The 22529-nt window shown below is 37.1% G+C and overlaps 1 protein-coding gene across 1 annotated transcript in view; it reads right to left on the bottom strand.

Moving 5' to 3' along the window:
* RAPH1 (Ras association (RalGDS/AF-6) and pleckstrin homology domains 1) overlaps positions 1 to 22529 on the bottom strand; it is a 58166-nt gene that overhangs the window by 20985 nt on the left and 14652 nt on the right. Inside the window, exons 4-5 of the mRNA XM_010565395.1 lie at positions 3465 to 3542; positions 2000 to 2159 (exon numbers count right to left, since the gene is read on the bottom strand). Coding sequence (XP_010563697.1) covers positions 2000 to 2159; positions 3465 to 3542 — 238 coding nt within the window. The remainder of the gene's footprint in view (positions 1 to 1999; positions 2160 to 3464; positions 3543 to 22529) is intronic.

Here is a 22529-nt window from a genome sequence, read left to right as displayed (position 1 = left end):
CCTCAAAAACTAGTTAACCATACACATTTGAAGCAGACCACATAAAATGCAGAGACAATCAGGAACTCCACAGGCCTCATGTCTCTCTCTGCAGTTTGTTAGCTTAAAGCTTTCACTGCATTTTTTTGAACTGTGCAATTAATGAGCAATCAACTGACAAGACAACATGGTAAAATACACTGTGAGGGTACATAGGTCTTCTGTGGCTCGGTAAGGGAAAACATTATAATAAAGGAATTCCTTCCTCTTACATAGGCATTGCCAGAAAATAATGTTTCAAAAGATGAACCACTGGCAAAATAACACAATACAATACACAATAGTACATTGGGGGAGGGCTTTGTTGTAATCATTCTTTCACCTGTTTTTCAAGTTCCAATATAAAACACATGAATCAAACAGGCTGCATTTTGGATTGTCTTTTAAAAAAACACATATGTGAAATCTATGAAAAACTACTTAACAGTTACCCAACCAAGGATCAAGGAAAGCCAAACTGAAAAACGAAAGAGGAAACAGAATTCTACCTTCTTGCTTCTCTCTTAGGGTTAACATGTTGTAATCTGAATTTAAAACTCTGTAATTTTAACAGATGTTGTTCTTTAGCTTGAAACTCTTTCAATACAGCAGTCAAATTCTGTCATTCCCAGTATGTCACTGAGCCCATACAGTAGGGTATGCATATACTTGCAAGTATACCAACAAGAGAGATTTGTTAACCCTGGTTTCATGTCAAAATAATGTTAATTTAGTCACACTGTTAATTTGGATAAACATAAGTTTATCTTTCTGTCTGCAGCCTAGCTCTTTGTTTCTAACAAAAGTTGAAAATATTTTTTCCAGTATTTTTTTTCCTTTATTCTTTCCAGGCTGCACAGTGAATGCAAGTGTCTTACAAAAGCAAATCTAGGATGGGAAAGACCCCTGGCCAAGCCTTGAGTTCAGGATCCAGCTACATAGACATACAGAGATTTTTTTAGCGATAGAAACATAAAACTCTTGCAGAACTAATAAGGTTATTTATTCGTATTATTCTTATTGGTAAAATGTTACAGAATTACACCTTTGATTTTTATATACCTAATTTGGTTTTACAGAGAATTTGTGCAAATTCTTTCTGGCTTCAAAATCAGGCAACTTTTAAGATTTCATTTATTGAAATGTTAAGGTTTTGAGCCTAGTAAGATGTTATTTTTCATATGAAAGGTAGAAGATTCAAAGGATACCTTGTCACCCTACAACAGCCTTTTTTGTCTAACAATAAGCAAAGTTAACATGCTACGCGGCCTGAAATAGAAAGCGTTTTACCAAAAGAGAGAGGAAATATTAATTTGTATTTAAATTTGAAATCCAGAAATATGGCTTCAGTTCTGGGCTTTTCTTTAGTCAGCAGGTAAGGTGCTTAACAGCTCTCTGATATAATTCTTCTCTGATAATGGAGATTAATAATACTGTTTTTCTATCATTTTTCCCCTGCTTTTCCATTCAGATGCTATATCTTTTGGCTAAATGAACAACTTACATTGTGGTATGTGAAATGCAGTGCAAAGGAGCTTTAACTGCCCTTAGAGCTGTATTGCTAATTGCATTAAAATATTTAACAGAAAAAAATTCAGACAGCTTTTTGTAATGAGAGTTACTAGGATCAGTACAAGATACTGTTTACAAAGAGGAAGATGCACAGTAAGTTTTTTAACCCTTTCCTCCTTCTGTGGGGAACACATGAAAACCAAGAGGCTTAGTGACTAGACAGTAGTAAAATTCCTATATTACACCTTAGAATTTAGACATGCTTTTAATATGAAAGAAGAAAACATTTCCAGATCATTCTGAAACAATGTCTTTCATGAGCTCTACTACATAAATGAACTTCTACTACATGAATGAACAGGATGATGAACATTATGAAGACAAGAATTTAAATCATTCTGAGGACACAGATATAGACAGGTGTTACATCAATAGTTAAGAATTATAAATGTTTATAATTATTACTTACCCATTTGCAATTCAGAGATAGTTTCCACCAATGACCAGTCTAAACTGTAACCACAATGTGATTTGTCCATTAGATTGTCCAATACTTGTCTCACTGTCTGTCTCTCATCCACCATCATTGTTTTTGAGCTGTCATCAGACATATGGACTCTGATCACCAACTATAAAGCAGAAAATTAGGAAAACAAGAAGGATTCATTTCCCACATTTCAAATAAAAACATGTTTTTTAAGATCTTGTTTCTTTTTCTAAGGTTTTCTTAAAAGAGCATAAAATACTAAGTTCAATCAAAACACTCCCTCAAAATGTAAAAAGCCATAAATGATGGTTAGATACTTGTATCATGAACACTTAACAAGACATGGCTCTCCTTCAGTATAAAAGAGTACATATAAAGGTCTTCCCAATACAATGACGATGTGTTTTAGTCGTGTGTTAAGGAGGAAAAAAAATCCCTCCCGCCAAAGCGTCCCGTTCTAATTAATAAATTGTCTTTGTGACAATTTTTCTCACATATCTAGATGGAACAAAGATAGATATAGAGTTTTGCACAACCTTATATAGAATCAGAATTTTTCAGATTTGCAATTCAAGCTTTCTGCCCGCTTCCTCCATATTTCTAAAAATGCTGATTATGTAAACAATATACCTATACTAAATCTACTTTTTCTGGGGAGTATGAAGCATTAGTGCGAAAGAAATCTGCTTTTAAAACACAATGGCCATTTTTTTTAACCAATCAAAAAACTTAAGACAATAGATTCTTCTTGCCAATCGCTATGCTACCTTTTTTACACCTTGTTTAGCTGGAAAAGTTAAAACCTGCTGTTTGTAATACACTGGTTGGCTCGTTAATTCCCATCTTCCAGCCAGGACACTTTTTCAGCTTTTGATATAAAAACACTAAATGTAAAAGGCATTTTAATCTACTGAAAAACTCCAAACATAAAATAAGAATGCTAAATTTCAAGGGAGCGCTTTGTATTGTTTGATAGTGCATTAAGTAATGTCAGCAGACTTTCTCTATTTGGTAACCCCTATCTGTAGTCTGGAATGCTTGTATTCCATTTATCACTGGAAAATCCTGCTATGCATAATGGGAAGGGGTCTGTAAAGAAAACAGACCCAAATTTTAAATGTGTGACTGCTTAATTTACAGACAATCTCAGGAGGCTGGACCTTCATTTCAGCTCTGGGTAGAAGTTGGCAAAGTCTGCTCAATGTGCACTAGCTGCAAAATAAGCTATTACTTAAGAAAAACATAATATTATTCTATATTCCAGGATTTTCCTGATTAGGTCCAGACTAGATAAGTACATTATCACTCAAGATGAGAACACCACAGTGTTCCTCTTTTATTTAGGGCAACTTAAGGGTCATAGACACAAATGAAAAGAATTTTGCCTGCGTTTTCCAGGGGAATAAGTATAAAATAAAGATCTTATAAACCAGTAAAAATAACTTACCTTTTTCACTTGTGCCTCTTTAATCTTCTCTAATGCAACCCTAATCTTCTCCGCTTTGATTTTAGCAGCCTGTTCCTCCTAGGGGGACACAACATACAGAATTCCAGTTAACACAAACTTCAGTCCAGTTTTAGTGGATTTAATTTTGTGGCTACAATGCTTTAAAACATGAACTGAAATGCTGATTTACCCACCTATGAATCCTCAACTATATCTTAGTGATGATGAAGACTATTATTTTTTAAGACAAAAAGTGTTACTGTATAGATCTAACATTCAGAAATACAGCTGCCATTATCTCCAAAAGAACATACTGGAGGTATATATTTTGTATAGACACATTTGGTATGTCTTTGTTCTTCCATATTGTAAGTAGCCTTATGCATTGCTACCAAATATTTTAGCACATCGTGCATTTATCATCATAGATTTGGACAACATATATTCCACAAGAGTGTACAATCGAACAGACCCAATAGATTCAACATAAAACATAAATAGCACACTGACAAGTATCAGAATTTAACAGCACACAGCAAGTATGGAAAACAAATCCTATAAATAGGATTCCACACTATGTGCGTTGGTTTGGAAGATTTTAAACTATTAAATCTGTTTGCAAAAAGTAAGTAGCTTGAACACTCCCTTTACCTCTACTAAATCCAGGCTGTGTTTCTCCTCACTTTAAGTATTTTAAGACACAGAAAGCAAACAAGCATTCTTTTCTTTGATGCTCTTCTAAGTAATCGGTTTTTGTTACAACTGGAAACGCATTAGAAATTCATATAATTGAAATCTGTTCTATCTGCTGATGCTAAAGAAAACTGTATATTGTAAGACTAGCAATACAGTTTTTTAATTTCTGGAGTTAATTGATATTTCTCTTGAAAGCAGATTTGAAATACGCAGCTAAACAAGGAACCACTCTTTTTAAGACGCCATAGGCAGGTTTCAGATTTTAGAAATCTTAAATGATAGATGTTCATTGTGGCTAATATCTAAAAGCATTATAATTATTTAAAAATATCTAGAAAAATAAACAAACTTATTAAATAAACAAATTCCCTCCAAAATATTCAATCTCCTTAGAAAAGAAAAAAAAAAAGATTTTCCTCAGATCAAAAGTAGCACAGCCCATCACAACAACACTCAGCATACCATAGACATTTATTCTGCATTACTTTCTTGTAGGAATTTAATTCTTGGTTTCTTTACCATGTGTTTAGATGGTTGCTTTTCTTGTAAAAGTCAAGATTCAGCAATCCTGAAATCCACCGAGTTTAATTTTTCCACTTCTCCGTGAATTACTAATATTCCTATCAACTGCTAAAAGGCATTCCCTATGCTACTTATTGTACTCTTACTTAATAGCTTTTGCTCCCTCACACCTGTGACCATACTATGCACTGGAAAAAACATCAGCTAGACAGGACAATAGGCTGCCTTGTGAGAAACATAATTCTTTTCAATAAAATGAACAAGTAAATTGAGACAAGCAGAAATAATGTGAACTTGAAACATTATCTGGGAACTGAACTACCTAGGAACATAGGTTTTTATTAGTCTACAGGGAACTATGGCTTTTTATTCACGATAATGATGGTGTCACGTAGCTTAGGTTAAATCAGATTAGCATTCTATTAAAAACAAACAGTGCCATGATACTTAGAATCACTTAAACGTATAACACACCTAGAATTCTAAAATATTCTTCCTCTTTCTTAACATTAACTGTTTCCATCTGTAGAAATAAATTACTAAAAACCAAAGCTTTAAATACTTGTAAGTTTCTAAAAATGATGCCATGCACATGTGCATTATGAAATCTGCAAGAGCAAAAGACTCTTTTATTAAACACTTGTAGAAACTGTAATTTATGGTTTAAAAAAGCTGTTCACTAACCCAACCGTAAACCTTTATTGCTGTACAAAGGTTGACAACACATTTGGTTTTGCTCTTCACTAAAGTCAAGCAGCACAATTTTCCACCCCATTTCACTATACACCTGTGCAATGCAACTATCTATAGCAAACCCCAGCAGGAGCACTTTACAGCCACAGTGCACAGGCAGCAACAAGAGAGCAAGCAACAAGGAATCAGTTGGAGGCCTCTCATATACCTGCACCAACAGAGCTACAGTATCTTTGTTGATATCAAAGTTTATAATCCATCATTCCCTAAAATACTTTTAAAAAATATATAAATACGTAGACCAAAAAACATTTTGAGGATTTACTACTTGAATGCCTACCAATTACGTTTCATTTCCCACTCAATTTTAATGTGGGTCCAGAGATCACAATTTCTTATACTTTACTAGAGTATAACAAAGTCAGTTCAAATTTAAACAAAACCCCGGAATTATGATTATAAAAATAAGAACCAGTTTCAGCCAACAACAAATGATAAAAAGAGATCAGAATCTACTTACTGGAAATGCACAGAGGAAAAGGAAGCAAGAATTAGAAATTTCTGAAAGCACGTATTAGTCAAGGATTTTAAGTTATTCAAGTTTTGCTTTATAGTTAGTACTCAGGCCACTGTTGCATCATTGCTGATGTGACAAACAATGTTTCACTAGAGCAGAAGGAAGAACTATCTATTTTGATTACTTAATAAAATAACCACACAATTCTTCAAAACTCACAACAATTTATTCTAATTCTTTCCTAATGCCCCAAGAAAACAGCAATCCACATCCCCTCCCCATCAAAGCCACCCCAAAACTGCACTCAGACACAAACACAGGCTCTCTCCTCCCCCGTACATGGAACCAGGACACCTCCTCAATGGGAGGAAGCATGTGCAATCCATCGGCTTCTTCCGAGCTAACATCATTTTTCATTGCACACGGAGAAAGGTGACAGGTGGCAAAAACACCCGACTGCAACTGTAAACTATTCATGCCACAAACTAACAAGACCAAGACACACAGTCCAATCATGTTTAACTTAGGTATTTATTTCCCCTTTGCTAGTAAATCCTTCTAGTAATAGTGATGCAAGTTAGGTTGCTGAAGGGTCATAAACATGCACGTAAACAGCAGGACTGCTGCCTAGGTCATGGTTTCACTAGCGGCGTATACCAACGTAAATCCCTGCTATGGCTGATACACCTGCCTCCCTTACACAGCATTACTTCTCAGTTATAGCATAGTGCTCCTGTGGGCACACAGACAATTCAGTCAGGGAGCTGATTTGGTTGAAAACTAACACAGCAGAAACATTCAGCAGAATCCACTCCTTGACAAGACTGCCTTTATGGTCACATACATGCTATGGAAAAGCACAAAGGGGATACATACATATACCCACTGCACAAAAACATAAAACAAAGGCATGTCATTTCCACCTCTCACAGGAAAAGGATATTCTCTTTTAGTAGCAGTAGAAATCACTGCAAAATTGCAACATAAATTCGTCACTTTAATGGGATGACTTTGGGAGTATCATTATACTTGCTTTTTAAAGCTTTGAGCTGAGAATACTTTTGGTTATGGAAAACATCACACCTGATTTAAAAGAATGCTTGGCAACATATTTATGTGAAGAACTTCTTCATCCAAAATATACTAACATATTGTGAACTAAATTTGAAAGAGTACAGCTCTGCAATGCAGTGGTCTTTAATTTATGACTTTTTCTTTGTATTTTTATATCAGAACTCAGTTTTCAATAATTTTAGCCTATATTGGAATGAATAACCCCCAAAAATCTCAAGTTAAGATTTCCTTAATATAACGACAATCACAGCCTCCTGCCCCAGTTTCCAGTTAAATGCGCAGTTACAAGATATTCCAGGTATATTTTAACATTAAATATGCAAGATGTGTGCTATGAGAGCTGACCTTGCTCAAATGATTTTGTGCCTCACATTTCTATGTTAGGGTTTTATTTTTTGTTTCATTGTGCATTTTTAAAGTGTCATTAACTGATCCCTTTTACAGAGATCACAGGCAGAATGGAAAAAGAAGTGGGGAAAAAAAAATCACTTAAGAAAAGTTACAGTATTTAGGAAAGCTAGTAATTAAATGATGAGACTTAAGTAACAAAGTCCACATTTCACTTAGGTTAGCAGGGTAGATACACAGATCACAAGATGCATAAAAGAAGAAATTTCTTTTATGTTTAATATTTGGAATTCTTCTCTGAAGTCTTTCTTTGAATGCAAATAAGAAGATAACTAAATACACAAGTAGCATTGACTTCTGAAGAACTAGAAGCAGGTATCCATTGTTTATTTTCCCAGCTACAGCCTAGCCTCAGGTAGAAAGGCAATCACCTGTTTTGCAAGGACTCTCCTTCTTGCAGAGTTTTTATTGAAACAGAGGTTCCTGTTGCCTGAGAACACCATATTAACGTCTCAATTTGTACCCAATTCCCCAAGACTTCAAGACATTTTTATTAGCCCCGTGTTTAATGTGTACCAATCAGAACATTAATCACATGAATGAAGTGTTTTCTGTTGGTTATTTTCACTTATTATTTAAAAAAAAAAGGAACACTAGAACAAGTGTGCATGTGATCAGCACTGGTAGGGGAAAGCTGAATGAGTGAATATTAACAGCAGTTCTTCTGTATGTCTCGATAAACTCATTAGGACAGGCAAAACACCCCTACCCTAAAAAAACCATGTGTGGCAATGGTGGCACAGCCCATTTATAAACAGTGAACTTGTGTTTACAGTAGCTGTTCATGACCATTCTCAAAAGATATGTTTTATTGCATTTCTTCTCAAAAATAACCCAGAAGAACCTGTATCTGAGCAAAGCAGAAAGGGAAACAAGACATTACTCTCTTTCAAAGCTCAGTAAATGTGAGTGTACAGCAGTCATTTTCCTGGTGAGGGGTCCACCCTCCCTAATGTAGACTCATCCTACATTTCCTCCTTCTTCCTTCCCAACTTAATATAGCGTTTTCTATACCTCTGGCACATTTCTGACTTATTGTCACCATATTGTATTATGTTAATAAATATGGAAATGCATGTAAAGCAGTAGTATTGTTTTGGGGGTTGTGTCTGAGAATGTGTCTGAAAAGTTTTTAAATATTACAAGGACACTACACTGGGGTGGTACCATATTTTTCCTTTGTTCTATTTCTGTGCACCACTCACAAACTTTTTGCTATTAAAAGCCTAACTCCAACACAGAAGATGGCTTCTGAATTGGAGAAATTGGAAAGCAGCAGTTACATTTTTGAGATGCATCTCAAAGTCACACTGGCCCTTGTCACAAGTTCCTACAGAAAGGATCTTTTCCCTCGCAGTCTATTAGGGCAAAGAAGGAAGGCCAAGAGACAGGTGGCAGTTGCTTATGAACTTAAATGGATAATGGCATCTATGAATCTCTCCAGAACCTCCCTTATGCTTGATCAAAATTACCCAGTACTTAAGCTTTTCACACTCTCCCTATGATCTTGGGCCATACTACAACATATACTATTTGGCAAAGTGTTAATGTTGGAAGTGTGATACAAAGAAATTTTCACAGACAAACCTGGCAGCGCTACTTGTTATTAAAGAGAACCACTGTGCAACTTTTACAAGATCAGAATTGTATTTGCTTGTAATATCATTAAACCAGCTGGTTGGGAAGAAAGACAGTAGCACCGCAGTTATCTCAAACCGAAGTTGAGGAAGAGAGGATGCAAAACCAGTACCACAGCTACCTCAAAGGATGAGGAAAAGCAAAAGTTAAGTTTGTCCATAGCAAAAAAATGTGGGTGTCCCTATCTCTGGGAAACCTGTTTGTCCCAATTTTCACAGAATGGCTGAGGTCATCTTGTCCAACTCCCCTGCTCAAGCAGAGGCACCTAGAGCCAGGTGCCCAGGACTAGCGTCCAGATGGCTTCAGAGTATCTCCCCAGGATGGAGACTCCACAACCTCTATGGGCAACCTCTGGCAGTGCTCAGTCACCCTCACTGTAAAAGAGTGTTTCCTGATGTTCAGACAGAGCCTCCTGTGTTTCAGTTTGTGCCCATCACCTCTGGTCCTGTCACTGGGCACCACTTAAAAGACCCTGGCTCCATCCCATCATCTTTACAGCCTCCCTTCAGATACTTGTACACATTGATGAGATCCCCCGAGCCTTCTCTTTGCCAGGCTGAACAGTCCCAGTTCTCTCAGTCTCTCCTCACAGGAGAGATGCTCCGTCCCTTCATAATCTTCGCGGCCCTTTCCTGGACTCTTTTCAGTAGCTCTGTATCTTTCTTGTACTGGGGAGCCCAGAACTGGACACACTATTCCAGGTGTGGCCTCACCAGTGCTGAGTAGACAGGAAGGATCACCTCCACCCACCTGCTGTCAACACTCCTCCCAATGCAGCCCAAGATACTGTTAGCCTTCTTTGCTCCAAGGGCACACTGCTGGGTCATGGTCAACTTGGTGTCCACCAGGACCCCCAGGTCCTTTTCTGCTGAGCTGCTTTCCAGCTAGGTGGTCCCCAGCATGGACTTGTGCACAGTCCTCCTCAGGTGCAGAACTTCACACTTCCCTCTGTTGAACTTCGTGGGGTTCCTGTCTGCCCATTTCTCCAGCCTGTCAAGGTCCCTCTGGATAGCAGCACGACCCTCTGCATCACAGCCACTCCTCACAGTTTGGCATCATCAGCAAACTTGCTGCGGGCACACTCTGCCCCATCATCCAGATCAGTAATGAAGATGTTAAAGAGGACTGGACCCAGCATTGACCCCTGGGGTACACTGCTAGTTACTGCCCTCCAACTAGACTTGGTGCCACTGATCACCACCCTCTGGGCCCAGCTATTCAGCCAGTTTTCAGTCCACCTCACTGTCTGCTTATCCATCTCAACCATCAACAGCTTGTCTATGAGGGTTAGCTTGTCTATAGGGTTAGGGCAGAGCACCTAGAGACTACCTAGAGGGGTCACTGGAGTGGCACTGGAGCTGGGTAGCCAAAGGCAAGCTGGAGCAGAGATCAGTGCTGAGGAGCAGTTTTTGGTGTGGGCCAGAGGTGGGGGAACTTAGTCCAAGCCTGAGCCAGAAATTAGGGTTAGTGTTTGCTCCATCATCCAGACCATTAACAAAGATGTTTAAAAGTACTGGACCCAGTATTAACCCCTGGGGTGTACCTCTGGTTAATGGCCTCCAACTAGACTTCATGCCATTTTGAAGGTATGCTTCAAGGTATGAGAGAATATAATCTTATTCAGCCCGGACATACATTCCGCTGTCCCCCTGGAAGACTACTCAAACTAGATTTGACAAAGCTAGTAGCAATAAAGAAAAAAAAACCAAAATGCATTTGCAATGAATTTCACTGGCTCTTTATCCCTTGAACCATCCATCTGCACTAGATCATCTTCCTGCTTGCCCCTGAATAGGACCTGTCTTGTAACATCTCTAGGCCAGGCTTCTCACTGGGGCTACCTAAGGCAAATAGGTATAGGAGAAAAGGTACTAGATCTGGAACGAGGCAAAAACAAGAAAGGGGAGAGAAAAAAACACCAAAAAAACCCCTAAACAAACCAGAAGAGAGAACAGGCCTTAGAAACCACAGTAAGGAAGTTTGAGAGTGGAAAGAAGATATAACAGATGAGGCACTAGGACTGACTGGTAAGGAGTTTTAGCTGGACAAAAAGCTCGACTGATAGATGGAACAGGGCAGAAACGCAGATTTGAGAACATAAACTGTTTGTCTAACAATGTGTCCACAATAGCGTATTATAATTCATTCCAAGACAAAGGTGACATTAAACCTACACAAGAATATCACAATAATCACAGCAGATTAGCACAAAGCAGCTTGTTGAATAAAAATTTTATATCGTAATTTTCAGTGTTGCACAAAACCCTGCTACTAACCACCTACATACCTTTTGTGGTTTCCAGGTGTGGCCATCACAGCTTCCTCAAAAACTGGCTGTAGGAGGCTGGAGTTTTCAGATCATGCTTACATCCTTGGCAATTAGAAATCAATTGCTGCATTTTTAAACTGCATTTAAAAATCCCAAACTGATGCTTCATTCAAGAATGAGCACACCTGAATCAGATTGACCTAAGATGCACGAAGCCAACTTCATAACTGATTTACTCAAAGGTCTGAAGGGATTAGAGTGTGTAATAACCAAAATCCACAAAGCAGGGGAATCAACATTCATAAGAAGAATATTTGCCTTTTAGGTCAACAAGAAAAGAAGAATGAAGTGCTAGCTATTTGGGAAGAGAAGGCATAACATGATTCCTTTTCTCCAGATGCCGACATACATATCTGCAGCATTATATCATTAAATCACCATCATCTGGCTTCCTGAATGTAGTTTCAGCTTCACATGCATCAAAATGGTAGAAGAAATGGTAACTTCAAAATCCAGCATGTCACATTTCTATTTCCTATTTTCATGTCCTAAACTGGAATATATCTGAGCCCTGAATACTCTCTCAAAATTATTTGTATCTGCTTTATATTTCACAGCTGTAAGCTTAGTTTTCAGTATTCATTTGATGGCTTAATCCCAACCCTATAGGGAAACAAGCTTGCAGATCTGACATTAAAGATACATTGCTTTATTTTCAATATTCAATAACTTCACTGATATGCTTTCACTTCTTTCTGTTTTCAAAAAAAGGGGGTTGAATTCTATATGAACAGTAACACACAGAATTATGTTTAAAAAATTAAGAGACCACCACAACAAATAGATCATTTTCTGTGATATCTGCCCTATGCTGTGACAGGAACTGTGTTTGTGCATGTTTGTAATGCAAAAGGAATCTAGTCCATGACTAGAATTTTTACAATCAGTTATATTACCAGAAGGCAAAAATGGTATTATCGTTCTGCCAAAGTGTCTCTAGTCTCAATATAAGAGGTAGACAGATCAAAGAAGGGGAGGAATACAAGAAATAGTAAGACAGTAAGAAACAGTTGACGCACCAGAGACACCAGCATAGAGCTGCAACATGATCCTACAGTTAACTGATCTAACACCTTGCTACAATTGCAGGGAAAAGCCTCATTTCTTTGGACTGCTTCTCTCAATACTGCAGCTTGTCTGATGTTCCAGCAAGCTGAAGAGATCTAAGTGGCAAAGTGGACTTCCATTTCATCATTTTACTAAAGATATTTCTCTCTGCAGGAGGTCAACAGAGAACCAGTAAGTATCCACACCAAGACTGTGTGCTCAGTAGTCAGAAGTAGAGGGCACAGCTGTACTGAGACAATCCTAAACTGAGCTAACAACAAACATTATCCTCAGAACATCAGCAAGCTCACCAAAAGCACCTGGCTCAAAGATCTGTACAGTCTTTATTAGACAAAGATTTATAAATCCAAACATTTAACTTCAGGACTCTATTAGAATCACTGTTATGAGGTAGTCCATGGTCATGTGACACAATGGACTTCAAATTTTATGCTTTTTTGAAATTGAAGTTCCATATGGTAACCAACACTCATCCCATGTATAAATAACCAGAAGGGAGGATATGAAAACACATGGAGATGAAAGAGGAAATTATGGTTTCTCTTTCTGCCACAGCTGTTGTTAATCTATTTGCAATCAAGCAAGGTTTGCTCGTTTGCTGTCTGTTTGCTTTGTTGAGGGTGCAAGGGCAAGGAGCTGACGGGGAAAGGGAAGAGGTATGGTCTTAAATTTTAAGCAAAACAATCACAAGAGCAGAAAATTACTCAGGTTTGGCTGTTTATACTCCTCTAGAAGACAGCCTGAAAATTTGTTGTCAAGATGCATGCTGACCAGTTTGAGAAGAATGCTAAGGTATTTAAGAAAAAGCAGTAAACGAGTTCTAAACTTTTACTGGAAAATACAGACTACTTATGCCCAGCACACACTATCCTTATTGTTTTGAAGCCATCAAGGCACATTTTGTCACTTCAGGCTTGCCTGAGGTTTCTATTCTAGAGTGTCTATTTTAGAAAAATAACAGAAGGAGTGGTTTGCAGTAGGTAGTAGCATCAGACATATCTGACACCTCAGCTACTGAACAAAGTTTTCTCAACCACATGAAGCTGTATGTTCTTCATCCCAGCTTGTTTCTTCACCAAGGAGATTTATAGCTTGCTCCATCCCACCTACTCTAGTTTCAAAAGGAAGAATGTATAGAAAATGTAATTCTTAACAAACTGAATGGCAATTTGTGCTCTCTTAATACATTGCTGACCTCTTTCCTGTAAAGAAAATTAATTTATAATCAGGATTTGTACATACCTGGTTCATTAGACCACTGTGTCTTACTAGGATATTCTCCCCACATTATATCAAGATAGCATTCGAAGTGTTAAAAAAAAAATCCCATTACTTACTACAGTTTATCTTCAATACAGCAAGTGAACTTCTTTTAGGGATACTGCTGCCTTTTAACAATACTTAAAACTCCCACATATTTTCCACAGTTGTGATCTTTTTTATTTTTTGAAACTAGTGAATGGGAATAGGAACAAAAGAACGTCTAGCTCAGTACATTTCCTTTTCAGCTAAGGCATTTTACCTGCTGACATGGCTATTAAGTATTTGCCAAGAAGTTGAACACTTTGATAAATCTGCAGAAACAAACAATAAAATTCAGCCTTTAAAAGCACCTTGGACAATCACAAAAATCATGTAAGTGAATGCACAAGTCCCTGGAAAGGGCGGGTGTGGGAGAAGCATGGCACAAACCAAAAGCATTCTTTCTACATAGAAATAGTCACATACAGGTGGAAAGAAGAAGCATCACCTTGGTCAGCAAATGAGAAGGCTTTCCTGCAATGTTTCTCAGAAGGAGGGAGGTTTCCCTGTCCAAATAGGAGTGCTTGTGCAGAAAGAAAGAGAAAGAACATAAGTCAGAAGAAGTCAGTATAGTAATTTTATAGTGTCTTGATTACAGAAGATAAAGTAGGGTTTAAGGAAAAAAACCCTACATCAATACTTTATTTCCCTCCCATAAAAACGTGAACATTCCCAAATACTACGAGCCTAACACACTGGTATAAAAGCAGTTGTGCTAATAGAGGACACTATTTTAATCTTCCCCTATACAAAAGTCACACAATAGAATTAAGAAAAGTTTTTCTTACCTGCTACTGGTTTCTTTTCTGCAAGAGACAACTTATTTTTAAAGACATTTAGAACTACAAAAGTAAGAAAGCATGCACTTACAAAGCTTTTCAAAATCCTGTCCAGTCTTCTAAAACTGAACATTCTACTTCTGTTACGCAAACAAAGCCACTAAAAATTGGTCATCTTGGAGACAAGAAACTGGTTTCATGCTTTCTACACTGGCTGCTGCTTCCATAGTTTAAAAAAAAAACAAAACGTTACCATAATAATAATAATAATAATCCAAATCTGACTTACAATTGATTTTTTCTTTTTTCTAAAAAAAGGACTTAAGTGTCTTTTCTCCTGTACAGTCCAAATTATATAATCCAAGAAGTTAGAAACAAAATCCTGTATTTCTCTTGGGAGAGACATTAGCAGAAAACATATTTTAATCTATTTAAAAAGCAGAAGCAAAATCAGTAACAACCAGCAGAGAAGAACTTCTCAAAAGGCAAAAATCAGTTAATGAGAGTTAACAGACTGATTATCTTCTCCAGCATCTGCTACAGAGGAACAACAAAACCATCAGCCCAGAGGAATTTGCAGAACCACATAGTCACAAGTCTGCTAAGGAAATTAGGCTAACACTGTAACAAGTAACAAGAGCATTAAGTATATCTCCTGTGTAGCACCACTGTACTGCAAATTTTGTCCCATTTGGCTGCATCCATATCAGCCTTATTTGTGTCAATTGGTCCAATGCTATATAGAACAAGGCATGGCAACCGAGCAGCCTACTATACTTGTTTAATAATTAGCAGCACAGAATCCCCATCTCTCCTTCAGAGCCACAATACGGTATAGTCCCCTGAAAAAATATGAAGGGACCCTGTCTACAACTTAATGCAAGGCAATGTCAAATAGTCTGGTGAATACAGTTCCTGCAGGGGCAGTTTACTTGATGTGATTGCCACATGCTGGGATCAGTAATTAAGGATCTCTAGCAGGCTTTAAAAGTTCCAGCTCAGAAAAGACTCTACATAGCACCTGAAGTAAAACCTAGGCTCCAGCCCAAGCTCCACCTGGTACTTAGCCACTAATATAGACACAGGCTATGCTACAGAATAAATGGATTTTTCTGCGCACAGATTAATTACCATCTGTGTCTACATCATATGTTTTACAAGCACAGCAGTGCTGTCTAGTGACAAATTTTTCACACCTCAAGCACACACTGATGAGGGCTTTGTGATGCAGGACCTGGTATAATTAAAAGGTCTTGTGCATTGTTTACAGTCATACAGAATTTTCATATTAGACTTCCTGACATACACAATCATATAATTTTGGACTGATGAACTAATACATTCTGCTTTTTCTACACACGCAGGATTTCCAGCAACATCAATGGTACTTAATAAAGGCTATTGTTTAAAGAACAGTTCATTTACTCAGCCTGAGCAAGCCTGAGGTGATGCTAACATTGCTGGTGAATAATACAGCTTTGCTTAACTTGAAGGCAGACTGATCCTCTTTTTATGATTTCTGCTAGGTGCATTTTTAAATTTAATTGTATCATTTCCTACACAAAAGCTCTAACTTCACACAAAGTCAGTTTAGAATGGTGTCATTACAAGATATTAGTACAGAACTTCTGGAATAAATTGGTGGCTCAATCCAAAGCTCAAAACTATACATAAAAATCCAAAGACAAGTTCAAGGATTAAGGAGTTTCTTGATAGAGTTCTTGTCAGACATCAGGGACTCCAATTAATATGGACCACTTTTTCTTGGTGAATGGAGGACTGCAGTAGAAAGAACATTACAACGTACATTTGTAGCCTCTTCCTTAGGGTTTAGCCACCCCTTAAGCCTATCAGTCAACAACAGTATCAGGATAAAGAAGAGATACTGAATCTCTCCTTAAAGGAAATACCATTTGCCAGGAATATTTCTCCTACAGAGAAGCTCAAGGCAGATCGCTTAACTTTCTTCCTATCATTGGTCATTTTGGCTGTTGCCACCTTGCATTTAAGTACAGTGGAACTTTTCTCCACTAAGGAACTTTTATTCTCTCCAGAAAAGGGAATGCCATATATTTCTTACAAAATAATAACCACTGGGGACTGCTAATACCACATTCCAGACCTGCAGTAAAATATGAGAACAGATAGCCACAGGAAAGTTATTCTGGAAATCAAGAACAATGGTATTTCATGGGAACAGGTGTTGGCCAGTAAAATGTGAAGTAACAGTGTGATGACAACTGCCTACATGAATCTGAGCTGGAGAGACATGTCTAGGAACAGGAAGGCAACAATTCTTTGCCAGACACCTTTTGTGCATGGCTCCTTCCTACTGCATAACACATTCTGCAGTACTGCAGATACACAAAAGTTAGAATGAGCAGAAGTAGCAAAGCAACAGGAAAGCCCAAGCTCTACGAATTACAGCTTGGCTAAACAACAACTATGTGCACATAACATTTTTTTAAATATTTGACCTGCACAAACCATTAGAGAAAGAAAAAAATTAAGTTTCATTTTAGAACGTGTTACTCTTTCACAACTCAATCACAAATAAAGCATTTAATCTATTTCAAAGGAAAGACTTCAGCTCAAATATCAAGTTTTGAGGTAAACAGATGTTGCCCTTTAATACAGGCTCCTAGGAATATTCCATCGTTCAGGGGAAGCTAAATATTGTAGTATCTTAAAAAATAACTAAATCACGTTGGACCACACACAGGATCTAAATAGCCCACTCTTCCTCTCTACTTCTGGAGTTCAAATATATATCAAAGCTCTGACAATATAAATGCCTGATCTTTCTAAATAAATTAACCTACTTTTCTGCCCCAAGCACTTTCCCAGATGAAAAATAACACCAATGAAATCTAGGAAAATAAAACCAAAACACTAATTACCCTAGGTAGACATTTCTAGTCTTCCACCGTGAAAAGCATCTGTTCTCCTTCCACCTGCTCCTATTACGATGAGAACTCATGCCCTGGCAGCAAGTAAGTCCCTCCCCCAGTGCATCATCTTAGGTTAATTTAGGATATATAAACTATTCCAGTTACACCAAGTAGTATGTCCTGTCCCTCCCACCCCCCCAATGCCATGCACTTTTCTATTCTGTTGCAGTAAGCTGACTGCTTCCACAGTAAAAGACTATCATTTCTCATAATGGGTATTTTCAGTTTATTTTTTTTAAATTGTCATGCGATCAGAATATTAAAATACCCTTGAAAGATAAAAGTAGTCTGAAACATCATGAAAGTATCAAAATTTGACAAAAGCTTCAGAGAAGGCAAAAACACGCAGTTCTTTATATAATCTCATGCTTAGTATAAGAGCGAGGTTGTAACAGTGTTGGAAGACTTTTTAATTGCTGCATTCATTAAAATACTCAGTGAAGCTTATTCAACATGAATAACACCGAGTCAAAGACTTGATGCCTAATTCATGTACCGAATTCTTTGAAAGATCACATATTTCTAGGCCAGCACTCAACTAAGGGTGCAAGGCCAAATAGTATATGATGTGTGCACAGTCCAAAGCTAGCTATAATTCTTTACTTCTACTAGGTTTTTTTAAAGCTGTATTTTTTATGTATAGCATAGCTTTCTCAATAAAATCCAGCCATCAGTTACAGCCATACCTTTTCATAAGTTTTTGTATAAAATGACTAATGCAAATGCAGTGCAAATGAATAAGCTTCCCAAAGTTATTTCCACTATATGTAGAAAAAATTCACTTAATAGGCATTAGCAGGTGTTAAAATTTTCTACTAAAAGGGGATCTATAAAACCACTCTGTCAATAAAAGAATTTTAAAACCAACACTTACACTTTGATACTTTAAATAATGAATACAGAGCCAGACTCCACTTAAGATTCCCAGTTAATCTAACACCACCACTGCTCAGGCAGAACTCAAAATACCATAGCCTGGTGAGCATCCAGGAACAGAAATATGATAGGGCTTTAAGAGGATTCTTAAGAGGCAATAAAAATTTTTCTCCTTGTCACATCATCAAATCATGTAATTTGCACTTCCACAGAAACTCTTTAAGTGAAGAATCTGTCAATATAAACTGTGCTATAAGACTTAACAACAGTAACTCTGGACAAGCCATAACACTGGTAGTGCTAGAGACTGAACCTCACTAAGTTTGTTTCTTTATAATCTTCAGAAGATACTCTTCCTTCCCTAAAAAAAAGCAAATATGAAACCTACCATCAGGTATCAAATAAGCTTGCAACTTCTTTTTGTGCCAAAATCACTTCTTTTGCGGACAACTTTTACACAATACATAAAAAGCTATTCAATTATGTTTTAGTGCTTCTCCATAATATGGAACAGACTTTGAACTAAGTTTCAGAAACTCAATTTATTTCAAAAGACCTGGATAGAGAAAAAATAGTGAAAACTATAAAAAAATAGGAAAATTATGTTTTTAACTCATTTTATACAAGAAGTATAAGCAGACATTGCAATGACAACTGTTTTGGACTGTTTTCTACCATAACTCCCGGCAGCAATTATTCCAAGTCACACTGAAAACTATGGATATTAAAAAATAATATTAATACTACTAATAAAAAAATCCTCAAAATACTAGAAAAGAAACACTGATCAGAACACTAACATTCTATAAAATAAAATTTATACCTTTCTCAAGGGATATAAAAACAGCTGTGCACAGAAGTATAAAGTACAGAAACATTTTTACATTAAAAAGGGGGGTATGATGATCAAAATACTAGAACAAAAAAAAGCATATAAATAAGCCTACTGATGTCTCCATAATGAACTTTAGCTGGTATGGATAATCACAACACAGAAAACTAAATTTGAGTAAAATTAACATTAACATTAGAAGTCCTATATGCTGTTAGGAGAAAAAAAATTGAATAGTTTTCATGTGTAATTCATTCAGCAAAAGACAGCTAGCCTTGATGTTTATAAAAAAATGGAATATAGTCTTGTTCCAAATTACGTTTTGGACTTCAAAGATTTCCTATACCCCTTCTTTGGAGACAGGAATGTAACATCCATTATCTTCAGGCCTAAATACCAGAAGTTCACGGACCATCTGTTCATAAGGGTTTTAAGGTAAGGGCTTAGAACACATACATGCAGGGTTTAAAAACAGTGCATTACAGTATAAAAGGTGCCAAATACGCTCTTACACTGTCAATTTACAAATAATGAACAAAACCTGGGTATGAAGTGTAAGAAAAAGATGACCTGGTAATCTTCTAAGGTATTTTATCTTATCGTTCTAAGGCATTAAATATGTTAAATGGAAAAAAAAAAAAAAAAAAAATCCTTTCTGGTTAAATATTATCTGTAGGTTCAAAGACATCATTCACTTAAGTTATGTACAACAGAATAACTTACCACAGTACATTTTAAAAAAAAGACAATGACAAGACACTGAGGACTTACGTAGGTAAGTATCTTGCCACCTATCTTGCAAAACTCTTTAACAATTTAACATTAACACACACATCTAATTAAGCCAGCTGGTGGCACTCTTGTGCCACTATTTTGGATTTAATATAACACTTTAAAAACACTACTTTTAAAAGCCTCCTTCTGCCCCTGAGAAACAAACTAAAACGAGGGAAACTGAGTAAGCAGTGTTCAATAGAGAGCCATATGCTTGCAAAACTTTGTTGAAAAGACACTACTATAGGTTTCATTTCAACTACATCAGTACATTGAATTCTTTAGATACCAGCTTAAAGAATTAGAATCCACTATTTTCATAAGAGAACTCAAGAATTAAAAACAGTTTAAAAAGAATTTTTGTAATTTTGTCCCAAAGGGGGACAAAGATGGGAAAGAACTGAAATTTTTCTTTGCAAACTCTCTGAGATTATGTATTCATATGGAACGTGTAAGAGCACACAATATAAAATGATGAACATCTAATTAAAAGAGGCTCAGGGGAGACCTTATCGCTCTCTACAACTACCTGAAAGGAGGTTGTAGCGAGGTGGGTGTCGGTCTCTTCTCCCAAGTAACAAGGGATAGGACAAGAGGAAATGGTCTCAAGTTGCACCAGGGGAAGTTTAGATTGGATATTAGGAAAAATTTCTTCACCAAAGGGGTTGTCAAGCATTGGAACAGGCTGCCCTGGGGACGTTGTTGCGTCACCATCCCTGGAGGTATTTAAAGACAGGTAGATGTGGCACTTAGGGACACGGTTTAGTGGTGGACTTGGTAGTGTTAGGTTTACAGTTGGACTTGATGATCTTAAAGGTCTTTTCCAACCTAAACGATTCTATGACTGCCAAGAGCAACCATGCTTCAGAAAAAAAGTGAAGCGTATTTTAAGTAGCATTGCCCAATTAATAACCAGAAAATAGGCAACAATGAACTTAAAGACAACCAAAAAGCTTGACTGTAATAATCTACGTGGTTACCTTACTGCACTGTTGAGACAGTAATGAATTAAGTCACTAATGTGATTTTTGCGCTGCAAATTGACACAACTATTAACAAACGGGAGCCATATAAACATGTCATAACAACTTACAGGAATCAATTCAGCTTCCTCTTCTGGGAAGTTAAAGGGATGCTTGGACTGATTGATGGAATGTCCCATAGAAACAGTAAAAATGTAGGAAAATAGGGAGGGAAGGATGCTAAAGAGAAAGACGGGAAAAGGAGGGAGGAGAAAGAAAGGCTTTATTATCACTCAGAAGAGGGCAGAAAGAAGTAGTGATGACAATTAACTTAAGCAAAGGCAACAAAACTAGATTAAGAAGTTGCCATGTCCCTCATCCAAATTTCTTATGGACAAATGATCAATGACTTGAAGGCAAGAGAAGATTCAGGCTCTCTCCTATGGAAAGGGAGGAGATAGGATACAAGTATGTTTTTGACCACAGTAAGAGGAGAAACAGTCAATAATCTGAGATAAAGGCACTGCAGTAAAACATCTGCAGGCACACATCTTCATTGAAACAAATCAGAAAATAAACCCAGGTAACATTCTCTTTGCACAACCACTTGCTCACTAAGCAAACAACTGAGAGTTAAATTCTCTCAACACTACTAACAGAAAAAAACCCATACTGTCAATTTACACAAGCTTATCTGCTTCCCATATCAGTTCCTCCATACCAGTAAACAACATAATACACTCTGGTGACAACTATTAAGTACATATAAGAAGAGTATCGATTTAGTAGAAACTTATCTTATTTCCAGTTGGTCATACTATTTTAGATCTCTGAGCCTCCTCATACTTTAATTCATTTAAAAAGAAATTAGGAGGAAGTATGTCTGTATTTCCATAATCTTTAGTAAGAGAAGGGGAGGGTGGGGGGGGTGGAAGACAGCTCAGGACAAAATGTTCATGGTAGTGACAAGCTTCTTAGTGTAAAGTTGTTAAGGGATCAAAAATTGAATATTATGCTACTAAAAAGCAGATTGCCTAAGATTTCCAGTTCGTCATCCAGTGCTTGCTCCTTTTCCTTCAAAGGTACAGAAGTATTTGTTTCAGGCATGTTAATTTTGGTAATTGTGTAACTCACAGTTAAGGTTTGCAGAAGGGGTTACAGTTTATTCTTACCAAAACCTCAGAAAAGGAAAATAGACACTTTGAAATTGAAGCAGCAGCATTAGATAACAGAGCTGCCTGATTCTTCCACATACAAGACGCGTTTTCAGCTGCTTATAAAAATTTTGCCAAGCTATAACCACTAAGAAATTTTCCATGATGGCTTACTGTTATAGGATGATTACTAGTCATTTACATGAGACAAAGTATTTCCAAGAGAGGAAAGGAAGGTGTATCTCATTTAAAATATAGATGTTTTTAAAGACCTCTGCATGTCTGACCATGAAACAGATTGTCAGGGGCATCCTCAAAGGCCTGCTTTGTGCTGTCCCATGGGAAGTTACCCAAATTCGTCTAAGCATAAGCCTTTAGAATTAAAATTGTAGTCCGTAACATCTCAGTCAAGTCTGAAGCATCACAATTTAAAAAACCTCAGATGCATCCTCTCACAGAGCACTACCCAGACCTTCAACTGGACTGCACA

This window comes from Haliaeetus leucocephalus, unplaced genomic scaffold (genome assembly GCF_000737465.1).
Source record: "Haliaeetus leucocephalus isolate CR32 unplaced genomic scaffold, Haliaeetus_leucocephalus-4.0 Scaffold1, whole genome shotgun sequence".
Lineage (NCBI taxonomy): Eukaryota > Metazoa > Chordata > Aves > Accipitriformes > Accipitridae > Haliaeetus > Haliaeetus leucocephalus.
This window is presented reverse-complemented; position numbering and strand designations above follow the sequence as displayed.